This window comes from Ornithorhynchus anatinus, chromosome 17 (assembly GCF_004115215.2).
Source record: "Ornithorhynchus anatinus isolate Pmale09 chromosome 17, mOrnAna1.pri.v4, whole genome shotgun sequence".
Lineage (NCBI taxonomy): Eukaryota > Metazoa > Chordata > Mammalia > Monotremata > Ornithorhynchidae > Ornithorhynchus > Ornithorhynchus anatinus.
In genome coordinates, this window is record NC_041744.1 from 7,795,203 (window position 1) to 7,810,523 (window position 15,321).

The 15,321-nt window shown below is 55.8% G+C and overlaps 1 protein-coding gene across 8 annotated transcripts in view; it reads right to left on the minus strand.

Annotated features, from left to right (window-relative positions):
* Positions 1-15,321, minus strand: part of ABR (ABR activator of RhoGEF and GTPase) — a 162,805-nt gene that overhangs the window by 13,985 nt on the left and 133,499 nt on the right. The window contains exon 1 of one of the 8 annotated variants that reach the window (XM_007672554.4): positions 12,207-12,871. The exons of the other annotated variants lie outside the window; for them this stretch is intronic. Within the exon in view, the coding sequence (XP_007670744.1) occupies positions 12,207-12,368 (162 nt within the window). The 5' untranslated portion in view covers positions 12,369-12,871. Of the gene's footprint in view, positions 1-12,206; positions 12,872-15,321 lie in introns of those variants that run through there. 8 annotated transcript variants of the gene reach the window in all.

Consider the following 15,321-nt stretch of genomic DNA (forward strand, 5'->3'; position numbering starts at 1 on the left):
TATCAGAGCCCAGGAATCAGCTCCACGGACAGTCCCCCCACAGCTGACCCTGCTCCCTTTCTGCCCCTGAGTTGGGGAGTCCACTCGGATGGACGCCAGGAGCCCAGGAATGGGTCCTCTTTGGAACGGGGAGACCGGATGCCTCTTGCCAACTTCAACTGGACACATACCAGAGGACCTGCCCAGGGCATACCTCTTGACCGCGGCCTTGGGGACAGGGGAGCGGTGCAGGCCAGACCTCGGGCCGAGCAGGAAGGACAGCTCTTGGGCCACCTGCAACTCAGGACCTCTGACTCAGCTCTGTAAGCTACACACAGTCACGCCGGGATCAACAGCCAGGCTTGGGGCTGGCATGAGAGGCTTCTTCAGCATTTCCCAGACAGAAGCACACTGGCCTCTTCAGCTTCTAGTGCACTCAGTACTCAGCTCACGTCCACAATGCCCGGGTGCCATTCTGGAGACAAGTGCTCCCTTGTGAGAGAAGTTCAACTAAGCCCCCTCCCCAGGACCCCCAAAGAAGGGAGAGAGCAGCCCATCCGGGAGCAAGTCTCAGCCTACCCTTCAGGCAGGCGCCGAGGAGAGTCCCTCTTCCAGTTTCCCAGCTAAACTCTGCCCTGGCACAGCACCCCACCCTACACAGGAGTTCCTCCTCTGCCAGTGCTGAAGCCCTGAAGACCTGCCTTTTGGCTCAGCCTCTAGGAAGATGGCTAAGCCCAGGGGGAAAGGCTTCGATCAAGAGGCCCCTGGGGCGGTCAGTGTCCCGATTTCCCAGAACCTGAGAAAACCCCTGCCCTGCCCAGACTCCAATCCCACCCACCACAGTGTTATCTCTATCGCAGCCCCGGGGCAGACACCCAGCTGCCTGTGGCCCCACGGCCCCAGGCTTTCAGTAGCTCCGCCGCCCAGTTCCGCCCACGGCCTCCCCCCTCGGACGCTCCAGCGCCTGCCCAAGGGATTCCCCTGGAGCTGCTGGGGCAGCAGTCAGGGGAGGAAGGATCTAATTAGCCACCAGCTGGTGAGCCATGGGGGAGGAAACCAAGACTCTCTGCGGCATTCAGGCAGGAGCCGGGGGGAGCATTCTGCAGGTCCAGGAAGCAGAATCCCCAGCTATTTGAGGCTGGGCAGGAGGGGGGAGGGATTCCAGGGAACAGGCTGACCCTCTCGGCCTTGCACTTTCTGTCCATCTCCTCAAACGTCAAACAGCTGTGAGCCGGACCCAGGGCGGCTCACTCAACCTGACTACTTGGTGGGTGACTCAGGAAAAAACCCTGCTTTCTCAAGTCTTCCCATACTGAGGCTTGTAATTAGACTGTAAGCCCGTCAAACAGCAGGGACTGTCTCTATCTGTTGCCGACTTGTTCATTCCAAGCGCTTAGTACAGTGCTCTGCACATAGTAAGCGCTCAATAAATACTATTGAATAAATAAATACTATTGAATGAAAGTCACTCCACTCGGCCGCCAACTCCGGCCTCCTCATGCTTGAGATCCACGATCCCAACTGCTCTCCCCAGGCCACTGCCACCCCTTCCTTCACAAGGAAGCGTTGGCCCACGGCCTCCTCCCCATCTCCTCTCCCTGAAAGAAAATCGCTGCTTCTGTAGACTGTAAGCTTGTTGTGGGCAGGAAACGTGTTTACCAACTCTATTGTTATATTATACTCCCCCAAGCAATTAATACAGTGCACTGCACACAGGAAGTCATCAATACGAGCGACTGATTGCCACTGCCCACCTCCTACCCGCCCCACTAGATTAACCACTTGGCTGAATGCTGGTCCAAACCCTTGTGCTCTAACAGCTGGACTCCTGCAACAGCCTCCATCAGTTGGTCTCCCTGCCTCCACTCCTCCCTGGGCCACATTTCACTCATTTAACCTTCCTAAAACATTCTACATAGTTCCCTTCAAGCCTCAAAAAACCCCAAGGGTTATCCATTCTCCTCTGCATCTGGCAGAAACTCCTAATCATTAGCTCTAAACTACTCAATCAATTCTCTCCTTCCTACTTATCCACTCTCTTCTCCCACTATACTCCAGCTCACACACCTCATTCCCCTCAAGCCAACCTCCTAACTGCACCTCATTCTCATCTCTCTTGCTACAGACCTCTTGCTCACATACTCCCTCCTGCCTGGAACTCCCTCCTGTTCATATCTGGCAGACCACTCTTTCCCCATCTCCAAGACCTTTCTGAAATTATATCTCCTCCAGGCGGCCTTCCCTGATTAATTTTTCATCTCTCCTCTATCCCCCAGTGACATCGCAGCACTTCCACAACACCTGAACACTCCCAATGAACCCCTACAAGCATTTATATGAACATCTTCACACTCTTATTTTCCTCCTACCTGCAAATTACTTTAGTGCCTCCCCTCCCGCCTCCACTAATAATAATAATAATAGTAATAATAATAATATTTAAGCACTTACTATATGCCAGGCTCTGTAGTAGGTACAAGATCAAGCCAGACACCGTCCCTGTCCCATAAAGTGTTCACAGTCTAAGAAAGAGGGGCACCAGGAAATGAATCTCCATTCTCCAGGTGAGAAAACTGAGGCCCAGAGAAGTGACTTGCCTAAGGTCATAGAGCAGGCAAGTGGTGGGAGCGGGATTTGGATCCAAGTTCCGTGACTCCCAGGCCCATGATCTTTCCATTAGGCCACAGTCCTCCTCACCAGATTGTAAGTTCCTTGAGATCAGGGGAATCACATCTGCTAATTCTGTTGTACCCTTAGGGCAGGGCTCTATGTAAAGTTTGAGCTCATTAAACACTATTGATTAATTGCTAGCAGGTGAGCAGCTTGGTTGGTTTTTCTCAGGGGACAGAGGGGAAAACTCCAGTGCTTGGGGAGGGGGCTGTTTCAGGAGGCCCAGGGTGAGGCTGACCGGCAAAGCCCAGTTACGCCAGAGACCCTCAAGTAGCAGCGGAGGTGGGCCTAGACCAAATGACAGTCCCGCCGCCGCCTGCTGCCCTCCCCTCTGCTTCCCAGACTGCCCCATACGCACATACCCAACTAGGCTTATTGCAGCTGCAGCCAGCCACACCAGTCTATCATTTGGAGAAACCACAGATGGGAGAAACGCAGCCGGATTGAAGAGCTACAAATCAATACGTCGGGATCTCACTCTGATGGGCCGTGGGACCGGAGGACTCCAGACACGTGGCTCCTTGGAGGAGACTGGGGAGGCCAGGAGTTGGGCCCTGGAATCCTGGCTTCCTGCCCAGGGCAGGGAGGAGGGCCACCAAGTGAGGGGAAGCTTGGATTGCCAGTAATGTTCTGAAAAATCCCCCATCCTAGCTCAGCTCCCTTGGTCACTAAAGTCAGCTCTGGGCCAGGCTGGAAGCAGCAGAAGGAGGCTGCTGTTGGTTTAAACCCCTTTTTTCCAGCCAGAGGGGACTACCTAGGTATCCTGTGATCCTTCTCCCCTGCCGCCCCCAACTCCCTCTACACACCCCCAGGACCTATAACACCCTTAGGATGGCCTAGAACAGCAATTCAAAGCAACCACAGGCCCTGGCCCCATCCCTTCCCCACTTCCTAAAAACTTTTGAAGTTCCTCAAGGTCCACATATGGAAGGGGTTTGGCGAGGCTCTGAATGAAGCTTTTATTAAAGCCAGGTTAGCTTGTATCTGCCCCCAACCTGCCCTGGCATGCCTATGCAGCATTTGCCCCTCACTCTCTTTCTCTGTTTGACTCACACACACCCCTGCCCCAGCCCCCCAACACCTTTGCTTCTGAGCTTAGCCCCTGGCAGCCCACCACTTCTCAATTTTTTTCCCTGGCCCCATAAGGAAAAGAGGAAGAGGGAAAAGCTCAGGTTACAAGGCCCCTCTCCCAGAGAGTCTCTCCCGCTCCAGCTTCCCCATGACAGCCCCCTCCCTCCCCAAATCTCCTGCTGCAGGGCTCCGTGTTGACAACCCAAGAGTGAGACTGACCATGAAGTGCCTTAAGGGCCTCAGGAGAAGGAGGCTTCTCTGGGAGGGTAAAAGGGAAGAGCGATGGGCAAAATGCCCTCTCCCTCTCCCCCCCAACCTTCCCCTGGCCCCAGTGACAGGCCATCAAAGGAGTTCAGTAATGCTAACCACAACACTCATCCACAGGTGCCCAATAATAACAACTGTGCTGTTTCTTAAGCTCTTAACTATATACCAAGCACTGTACTAAACAATGGGGTAGAGCCAAGATAATCAGGCTGGATGCAGTTCCTGTCCCACATCGAGTGTGCAGTCTAAGGGAGTGAATCCCCATTGTATAGATGAGGAAAGTGAGGCACTGAGAAGTGATATGACTTGCCCAAGGACCCAGAGCAAGCAAGTGGTGAGGCTAGGATTAGAGTGCAGTTCCTCTGACTCCCAGGATCGTACTCTTTCCCTTAGGTCCCCACCTCTTGAAACCTGCCTCCATCTGACCTCTCCCTGCCCAGTCTCTCTATCTAGATTAGGATGGGGAAAGTCCCCAGAGGTCAGACACCAGGGAAGGGGCTGTCTGGGAATCCTCACAGGGAAAGCCACTCACATTCATAAAATTCCACAAGTCTAGTTCCTTTAAAATCTGCTCAGGGATGGGCCCTTTTTGGTCTCCAGTGGTGGGAGCTGTGTCACAGCAACTCTGCACACCAGACTGGGCCAGAACAAACCCCATCGGCAGCGAAGCCTAAGGGGATCTGTTGGCTCCATATGTGGGCTCCCTCGATTCCTTTCCAAGACGGAGAAAGGAGTGGAAAGCCAATGGGGGGCAATGATTCCAGTCCCAGCCTATCCCTGCCACTTCCAGGCTCAGCTCTCCCCAGTTTCTTTCCTGGGGTTGCTTGGGAGGCGTCTCTGAAGAGGGAGGAGATGGCCCAGGGAAGACTTGCGTGGGCTACAAGCTCTATATGGCTCTTCTTGGAAGGGTGGAACTCTGGAAGAGAGGGTAAAGGCCACAACACAGGCCTACAAGGGCAACTCTCCCCAGGGAGGGGGCAGTTCCAGCTTCCGGCCCCGTGGGGAAAGTGCTCTCTCTCCCTCCCAGCTGGAGGCGAGGCAGGGCTTGCTCCTTCACCCCAGAAACTCACTTCCCAGCCCCTCCGCAGGGCAAGCGGATGAGGAGGCCTCCTAGCCTAAAGAGGACAGAGCTCTCGCTTGACCTGACAAGACTAACCGGGGGACTTACGGCTGTGACTGGGCTTTCTGGTCGAGGTCCTGTCACTTCTCGCCTCCCTGGGGAGGGGCAGGGCCCGGGACAGGACATGGGGACCTGGAAAGCCCCACCCTTCCTGCCCTACCCTGCAACACAGCCCCCAGCTCTGCAAGGGGAACAGGGAGGAAGATAAACAGCACCTGGTCTGTGGACAACTTGCAGTCCAGTCAGCTGTTGTGTTGTTTTTAAGAGGGGCCTCCGTCTCCGGGTCTCAGCCAGGGAAAGCCCCCACCCAACAGACCGCAGCAGGAGCATCCATCCCCAATACTCTGGGATGAGGCAGCGCCTGCTCCATGCCAAAAGTCGTCCCACAAAGAAAGGCACTGACCGCTGCTCCTCCTGTTATCACAGTGGTTACTTACTATCTGCCATTCACTGTACTAAGCCCAGCAGACGGGGTCCCATTAAACTCCTCCTGCCTTCCTGGAATGGTGTGGAGAGGGGGCTGTGTCACAACCTTCGTCCCGCTGGCCACCCTGTCTTCCCCGCAGCAACCAGCCAGGCTTGGCAGATCCTGCTCTGCAGACAAGATGGTGCTGGAGCTCCGGGGGCTGCCTCCCAGAAAGTGAAAAACGCAAGGGCCAAATGTTCATTGGTATGTGTGGTGCAGATAACCTCTCACCCAGAACTTCATGGGCTACAATCGATCAATCCATCAATCAATCAGTGGTATAATAGAGCACTTACTGTGTGCAGACCACTGTACTAAGCACTTGGGGAGAAGAGTACAACACACTTGGTAGATACGTTCACTGCCCACAACAAGATTAGTCTAGTGACTGTAAGTGACTACAGTCTCCAACCGCTTTTCACGACATTTTTGAGATAATAATAAAAATAATAATTGTGGTATTTGTTAAGTGCAGTGCCTGGCACTAAGCACTGGGGTGGATACAAGCAAATCAGTACGGACTCAGTACCTGCCCCACATGGGGCTTTGCAGTCTTAATCCCCACTTTACAGATGAGGTAACTGAGGCCCAGAGAAGTGAAGGGATTTGCCCAAAGTCAAACAGCAGACGAGAGATGGGGCCGTGATTAGAACCCAGTTCCTTCTGACTCCCAGGCCTGTGCTCTGTCCACTAGGCCAAGCTGCTTCTCTAAGATGAAGGTTAATCTTGCCCTTTCCCCTGGCTTGCTAATGATTGCTTTTCTTCTCATTTCCTCACAAGCCAGCCACTATCTTCAAGTCAGGTCCCCACCACAGGAAGTGTACACAGAGAGGACGGGAGATGCCCTGAGTGAGGGGAGGATGATGAGGCCAACAATCGAGGGCTGGGCCCTCCTCGGATGAGTCCCAGGCCTGGTCCCAACACTCACCAGGGCCTGAGGAGGACCTGAACATATCCAGCTTTGGGGAGAAGTGCTGGAAGGACGAGGAGAGGTGCATTTGCATGTCAGAGTCGTTGGGCCCCTGGCTGGAATAATAATAATAATAATAATAATAATAATAATGTTGGTATTTGTTAAGCGCTTACTATGTGCCGAGCACTGTTCTAAGCGCTGGGGTAGACATAGGGGAATCAGGTTGTCCCACGTGGGGCTCACAGTCTTAATCCCCATTTTACAGATGAGGGAACTGAGGCACAGAGAAGTTAAGTGACTTGCCCACAGTCACACAGCCGACAAGTGGCAGAGCTGGGATTCGAACTCATGAGCCCTGACTCCAAAGCCCATGCTCTTTCCACTGAGCCACGAAATGCACACCAACTCACGGACAGGACAGTCCCAGAAGCTCCACTGTGGTCGCACTGATGGACCTCTTCGGGGCCTCTCAGCATAACCATCTTCATCCTCCTCAATGTTACTGATTGTGGGCATAGTGTATGCAGAGTGTTGCACTAAGCCCTTGGGAGGGTAAACCAGAAACACTGCCCTTTAGAGTCATGCAGTCTAACGGGGGGGGCAGGCCGACAAATTATTCAGGAATAGTGGGAGCAGGAGGAGGAAAAAAGAGGATACACGGAGAGGTGCGCTAAACAACTGAATACTCATCAAATAATTAATAATAAATGTGGTATTTAAGCATTCATTCAACCGTATTTATTGAGTGCTTACTGTGTGCAGAAAAGGGCTTACTTACTGCATGCCAAGCACAGTATTAAATATTGGGGTAGATTCATTGTAATCAGGTCAGACACAGTACTGTCCCTCAAAGGGCTCACAGTCTACAGGGGAGGGAGGAGAGGTACTGTATTCCCACTTTCCCGATGAGGAAACCGAGGACCAGAAAAGTGGTGTGATTTACCCAAGGTCACACAGCAGGCAATTGGCAGAGCCGGGTTTAAAACCCAAGTCGGCCTGGGCTTTTTCCACTGGGCCAAGCTGCTTCTTCATAAGGAAATGCTGATGGCCGGTAAAATATAGAAGAGCAAAAGCATGAGTTGAGCCAGAACTCATACGAGGCCTGGCTCTCCCCGGCTCTCCCCAAAACCCTGGGGACTGTACTCCTTGCATAAGCCTGAACTCTTTTTGCAGAAGTGCCAGAGAGTAGCATTCAGCCTTCCCACTCTCTGCCTGAAATCCTCCCAGCGACACTTCCACAACACTGCAGACCTTCCTCACCTTCCCCGCTCTCATCTCCTTCCACCCACCCCGCTTTCAGGCCACAGTTGGGACAGTGGAGGTCGCGTCTTTCCCGGGGAATGACCTCTGCCTTCTTGTGTCCCTCCCACCAGTGTCGGGTTCAGGTTACAGCAACTTTCCTTGGGGAGCTGCTGCCCTGGGCCAACCTCTTTCTCTCTGTGCTGCCTCTCTCTGTCTTTTTCCAATAAAGGTCTTGCCTTCCAAGCTGTCCGTGCTCTTGCTCCTTGCCCTTCCCCTGGGGTTAAGCGGAAGCGAACCCGGCCCTGTCTTCACCAGGCCTTTCTGCAGGATGAGGAGTTCAGCCGGACCACTGCAGTGGACCCTCTGTGGGGACCCAGGACCTGCCCGGGCCTGCCCTTCTCTCATGCTGCAAAGCCTGACGGAGAAGCAGCGTGGCCTTGTGGATAGAGCCCAGGCCTGAGAGTCAGAGCCCAGATTCTCTTCCGGACTCTGACACGTCTGCCCTGTAACCTTGGGCAAGTCACATAACTTCCCTGGGCCTCTGTTATCTCAACGGTCAAATGGGGATTAAGACCGAGAACCCCAAGGACTGTATCCAACCTGATTACCTTGTATCTACCCCAGCGCTTAGTACAGTGCCTGGCACATAGTGCTTAAATACCATCAAATGAAAAAAACAACCAAAAACAGGAACAGATATCTTTCATCTCTGCCCCACAGGGCCATGACCCGAACCCTCTGACCCACCAGGCTCTGGGAAGAGCAAAGAAGCACAAGGGTCAGATGGACCCACCCTGGCTCTGAAGCTTCTAGTTCGAGGTCAAGGTGCCACTGGTCTCTGCAGACCTTTCACACTAAAAAGCCCAAATCCAATCCCCCCGGCTCCACCACTCCCACAGAAAAAAAAAGTGGTAGTCCTTAATAATGCAGACCTGCTTTCAGGCAGCCCCTCCCCACCACCATAAATAGGGAACTGGGGTCACACTGGGTCCATCTGCCAGTTTAGGGAACCCAAAGGATGCTTGGCGCCACACCAGGTACCAAGGTATCAATCAATCGGTGGTATTTATTGAGCACTTACTGTGTGCCGAGCAACGTACTAATCTAGAAGTGATCAGTCTATGGAAAGCCTTGGAAGATGCCACCCCTCCCCCAGACCCCCGGTATTTTGCGGGGAGGTGGACAGTGGTCAGGGAGGCAGACAGAAGGAGATCATCACCGACACACCAATACCCCTCATCTATCACGAGCTGTCCCAGACATATATGTAAGGGGAGGCCTGCAAAGCTGTCCTGAGAAAATGGTACGTTCGCATCTGTCTCTGCCGGAGAAGGGGCATTCTCTCCAGGAGACCACTCCAGGAGTGACCCGCCTGAGCTCGACCTTGCAACCTCCTGACTCACACTCAACCTACACCTAAAGAATCCTTGCTCACTTGCCTGCTTCCCTCCTTCCCTGCCTTCCTTCACCCCCCACATCACTCCAACCAGGATAAGCCCTCTGCCTACCAGGAATTCTCAGCCCCACACTGGAGGGGAGATGAACTCACCGGGCAGCCTCTGACTCAGTCTTGGCAGCCCCCGGAAGTCTGGGTCTGTCTCCCTTTGCGGCCTCGGGGGACTCCAGGATAAGGTGCTGGGGCTAGAATTCCTCTGCAGGTCCCTGCCAGAAAGGAGCTATGGAAGTGTGAAGCTGGAGGTGGCCCCAGTCATGGACCGCTGTGGAGTCGCCATTCACTCAGGGCACTGCCGGAGGCCCCGGGCCAGAGGTGCCATGACCCTGTGCTTCAACTTCCTCTCACTGCAAGCCAGGGACCAGGGCAAAGGCAAAAACAAATAGGAAACAGACTTCTTTTTTCTTCCACTTCTAAATTCTTAGCCAGCTGGTAGATTCACAGATTAGAACGACAGGCCTATGTTCCCTGTTACAATTTGGGAAAAAGCTGTCAGAACCCTGACGGGGCCTGAGCCCCAAGATGGGGGGACCTCCCAACAAACAGAAGTAATCAGTCTAAACACCAAAGGGGACGCTGCCCAGATTTCAAGCCAGTGAAGGGGAAACTCAGAGAGAGTCTCAAGGGAATCATAAAGTGACATAAGGGGGTTTTTGGAAAGCTTGGCTCTGTTTTCCTGAGGGCATAGAGATTTCTAGCCCCAGCTTGGGATCCTAAGCTGATTTATCCCTTTAGCAGCCTTCAGACAAAAGCAGGAGAGACACAGGTGTCACAGCTGCTGTGGAGTCTCTCCCCAACCCAGCAAAGATGATGCAGTAAACAACTCCCCACTCCTCCTCCTCCTCCTTCCGGTTCCAAGCCTGAGGATAGGCTGGCCCTGGGAGCCCCTGGGGAGGTAATGGAGAGGAGGGGAGGGGACGGGGAGGGAGGATCCCAGACAAAGCTGCTGCTTCTCTCCTCCCAGGCAGAGCCAGCCCACTCAGCCCTGCTGCTGCAAGGAAAATAGGTTAATGCGGCTGGGAAGGCGGAGGTGGGCAGCGGGCCTGGATGGAAAGACTGCTCGTAAACAGAGAGAGGAGGAAGCTGAGCTGACGGGGTGAGCCCCGCTCTGTTTCCATGCAAACATTTGCATCCGTGATACTGACACACTTTGCCCCAGCTCATGCCCAGGGACTGAGTCACATCGGCTCCGCAATGTATAGCCACCCTGTGATTATATTGGAGTTGCCCAGAACGGCAGCCTGTGGCGCTGTTCCCAGCTGACGGCATGTGTATGCACGCGTGCGCGCACACACACACAGACACCGTGGAACAGCAGCTCTTTTAAAAGCAGGCAGCCCCTCACCCCAGGGGTGAGGACAAGATACGAGAACCCTGGAGTAACCTCCTCATTCTGCCTCCCCACAAGAGGAAGGCGGTGAAAGTGCCCAGAGGAAGACAGCCAGAGGGACTCAAGCCCTTTCTGACTCCCCTGGGAGGTTCCACCCAGGTAAACCAGCAGCACTCCTGGTTTGGGTGGCCACAAGGTTGGCCACTGCTGGGCTGTGGGATATAGAAACTGGATGGAGGGAGGAGTTTGCTGCCAGCCGACTTCAAATCGGCCTGTGGACCACCAGGGTGGTAAGCTTGCTGTGTCCGCATTCCGGAAGGAGGGCGGTCAGCGGCGGTGACCCCCGGGGGTCCCTTCGGGACTGCTCGACTCAGTAACGGCCTCCAAATACAACCGGAGGATCACACCTCCGCTGCCCGATCCCTTCTCCCCAGAGGCTGACGGCCAGACTTGGGAGAGGGCAGGGTGGCTTTTGCTGTAGGTTGGCTCCATCCTGAGTCCCGGCACCAACAGCTGCTTTCCTTAGGACCAGAACCCTGACCCCCAAGGCCAACTAACGCAGACAACATCCCACTTCCTTTCCATTGCCTCCCCGCCCTCCCAGCAGGTGCCGGCAGCCAGAGAGCTCTCAGCCGGGCCCTCCCATGGGCGGCTCCAATGGGCTCTACCTGGCCGACCTGCACCACGAGCCCCGAGGTGGCCTTCCCAGGGATTAACGGCACAATCAGCCACATACTCCAGTGAGGGTGGCAACGACAGCCGGGCCGAACTGCTCCGAGTTCTGAGTCTATTTCACAGTGGGCTATCCCTCCTCTGGAACCACCTCTGGCCAACATCGCCAGCCAGCCAGCGTCCCCCTTACCCCCCACCCCATCCCCTCTTTCCAACTCCCACTGCGTGGCAGAGTGAAGAGATTGGAGGGTCGGGGGAGTGTTCCTCCCTGGCCCTCTTCAACCCTCAGCTTATAGCCGAGAGCAGATTCCATTTTCCAGAGTCGTGCCTGGAACTACAAGCACTGCCCTTGGGGTTCAATCCAGCTGGAGCCGCCTGGGGGTGGAAGGGAGAACCCCCCCAAATGCCCCATGGGCCGACTCCGCTGCCTCCCGCCCGACGGAACCAGGGGGCTGCTGCCGCCCGTCTCGGCCCGGAGCCGGCCAGAGGTCCACCCCACCGACGCTACATCAATGACTGGGTGGCTCGTGCCGCTCGATCCACCAGATGGATAAAGGAGCGGAGCAGAAGGAGCCCTCTCCCACACAAGATAAGTCCCCATTTCCCTGAGACACTGACAGATGCAGAGAAAGCACCGGCGGGGGGGGGGGGGGGGGGGGGGAGGAGGGAAGGAGCGCGGATAACCGTCAGGCATGACATTAATACAATTAAAAGCACACATCACTATGGCCCTATCCCCGTCCCCCCAAAACCCAAATGAGACTACCTGGGGGTGACCCCCACTAGCCTCAGCCAAGCTTCGTGGACCCAACGGGAGGCCAACGCAGAAGCTAAGGAGAGCTGCAGGAACCGGGGTCTGTCCAGGTTGGGGGATAGGAGGGGGGAGATCAGCACCTACCGGAAAGGCTGGACTTTGGGGAGACCCACTCAGTGGCAGCTCACCCCCACCCAGCCCCGCACGCATTTTTTTCCTATCCTCGTGCGCCACCCCCCTTGTCCCCTGCGGACAAGCAGACACGGCACCTTCTGGCGTAGCAGCTTGCTGCGCACACGGCCCCACAACCGGGCTCCTGTGTTTGGGGGTCGCTTGCTCCCCGGCTCCTCGACCTCCTGCAGGCAGCAGTGTTCCAGGCGCTCACACGCGGAGCTCAAGTTGCAGTCCGGCTGAACCAGGACGTCAGTCATTCCTGCAGTCCCGGGACTACCCCCGGCCGGCCGGCTCAGAAGCGAAGGGAAAAAGCCGGGACCCTCCGTCCGGCCCGGCTGGTGGCGGGGATTGAGGAGAGGGAGCGGGGTTCGGGAAGGGAAGACCCCCAACTTCAGTAGGGATCCCTCTGTCCCCTGCCTCTTCGGAAGGGAGAACAAAGCGGCACCGTCCGGCTCGGAGATCGCCCGCTCTCTCTCTTGTGCGTCCAGCAGGGAGCCTGTCCTGGAAAACGCTACTCAGTTTGGGAAGCCAACCCCATGCTGCCGGAGCTGTTTTTCTTCCTCTCTGCTGGCGGCTTCTCCGCCTCCCTCGCTCCCTCCCCGAGAGCTGCAGCCAGAGGTTCGGGTGCGAGAGAGCGGGACCACGGGGCCAGCGGGGGGCAGGGGGCGGCGGCGGCCAGGGCTGCCTCCCTCCTCTCCTCTCCCCTCCCCGGGTGTCAGACGCGTCCTCGACTTCCAGGATACACAGTGCATGCAGTGAGCTGGCAAGCGGTGCAATGGGAGCATATCTCTTCCCACCCCACTCCTTCCCCCCTCCCCTAAGGAAGTGACTCAAAGAGTCAGTGCAACCACAGCGCCCCCCCACCCCAAGCCTCCTGGCTTTAACCCTTTAAACCCCGCCATGCCTCCCCAACACTGCGTCTCACTGAAGTTTGACTGGCTGTTCAACGATCCAGGCTCCTTCCCTCCAGTCCAATAATTTAACTCCCACACTGCTGAAACAAACCCCCGGACTTTTGCCAGAAACCCATGACCCTGCTGGGAATGCTTCGGCCTTTCCTGTAGAACTGGTTAGAACAGGGAGGAAAGATTCCAGCCTGAGTGGAAGCTTCAGGCTCTGAGGCAGCAGGGATGCTTCCCCCTGCATTGGGGCTTTCAGGCCTCTAGACTGCAGGGGAGGACACCATGCAATAGATCTAGCACCCCAGGTCAGTCCTCTTACTGCCAGAGCGGATCCAGCACGACGGGGGCCGGGGGTGAAGGTGGCGGCGGGGAGGGCAGGGGGCAGGAGGACTGGATGCTCGGGCTACCCTAGGCTCAGATGCATCTGATCCCTCCCCTGCCCGAGACATGTGCCTCTTCCACTGCTGCCCCGTGTGTACCCGGTGGTGGGTTTTGGTGCTCCCGCCGGATGCATCCAGGCAGAGACTCTGGCTCTTGCGTCTCCTGGGATGTTTGTTTAGAACATTCTCTGCCCACTGGAAAGTAAATGCTGACAAGTGAAGATGAACCATGTGTGCAGCAATCGCTCCTGGCTCTGCCCGCTTTCAAGCCCGCTCCTGCCCCCGGCTCCCCCTCACTCCAAGATCCAACCCGGGCTGCTGCAGGCAGTCTCTGGGGACACGGGCACGGCGGCAGTGAGCGGCCCGGGCCTCTGTGCCCGGCAGCCTTCTCTTAACCACTTCCCTGGCTGGGGTGAGGAGAGAATAGAGGGGAGGGGGCCTCTCAGACATGTCAGTGGCTTCTGCAGTGAGGTTTGGGGAGCCTCAGCTAGCAGTCTGACTGGTCACATGCTTTAGCCCCTGGGAGCAGAGTCAAATCCCAAGGCTCACGTTCACACCACCAAGGAGGGCCCACAGCTTAAGATGGGCATCTGGCTGGGACTCAGAGAGCGACACAAACAAGAGAAAGAGGAAAGAGAAAGAAAGAGAACTGGGCTGTGACTTTCCCTACTTGATCTCCTGGCTGGCTGGGTCACTTTCCCAGCCCCAGATCTTTCTGGGGCACTTAGCTTAGCTCTGGACTTGTCCAAATCCCGGTTGTTCCTATGGAGCGTTAGGGCAGCTGACTGGCTTTAGATGGAGATGGTGGATTCCTTGACCCCGGGAGAAAAAGCCAAGCCTTGGCACGGCAAGATCTACTCCTATTTGAGGGAGGGTCGGGAATACACTGGGAGGGAAGTGGCCTCCACGCTCTTGCCCCTGGGACTTTTCTTGGGAGGCACAGATGGTCCGATGCTAAGATAGAGGGGCAGGAAGTCAACTCTCCTGGGCCTCATGCAGGGCTCTGCCATTTCACGGCAGGACTCAATAGGATGGATACTTCTTCTCTCTGGGTCTCAGTTTCCTCTTCTGCAAAGCAGAGCGGAGAGTCCTTGCTGTTGGGAACTTGGAGATCCCCACAGCCAAGCATGCCGGGAAAGTACAGAGTCTGCTCGCCACTCTTCATCTGTCCCCGCGGATCACTTGTCTGAAAAGCAGCTTGAGTGGAAGTCATCCGGAACCAGCGTGGAGAGAGATGGGAGAGGGATGGGGAGACAGAGAAAGAGAGAAAGAGGAGAGAGGGGAGGGGGAGAGAGGGAGAGAGAGAGAGAGAGAGAGAGAGAGAGAGAGAGAGAGAGAGAGAAAGAGAGAAGCCCATGGAGGAAGAGAGAGCAACAGCTTTCCCAACGCCTTCTCAAGAAGAGAGGAGGAGAAATACACACACACACAGATGTCCAACCTTGATCCATCGGCAGGGTGGGTGTCTGCTTTCCCTCAAGGCAGTAAGTCCCCCGGGGGGCTGTGGGCAGCTGCGGCGGCCCCTTCCAAGAACAGGCCTCCCCATCCCCTGAACCACCCCTACCTGTGCGGGTCCAGACAGGTCTGTTGCTGTCCTGTGGAGAACTGCCCGCGTTGAGTTCAAGACGCACCCGGAAAAAGGAGCTGGTTAGCTGGCATCCCTCAGAAGAGTGCAGTTTGCAGCACTTCCCACTGAACTCCCAGAGCCTACAAGTTCCTTTCTCTTTCAGGGCTGGGAGGTGGAGGGGAGCCTCCCTATTCCCCTTTCCAGTCCAGGGGAGACCATATCTCCATTAGATTTAAGCTTGGGTTTGCCGCTGGACACAGAGAAGATAACTTTTAGCAAGCAGCCAGTGCTCCCTTGCACACCCTCACACAAACACAAAAACTCCCCGAAAGGTTTAAGCTCAGGGAGTTGACAAACTGCCAAC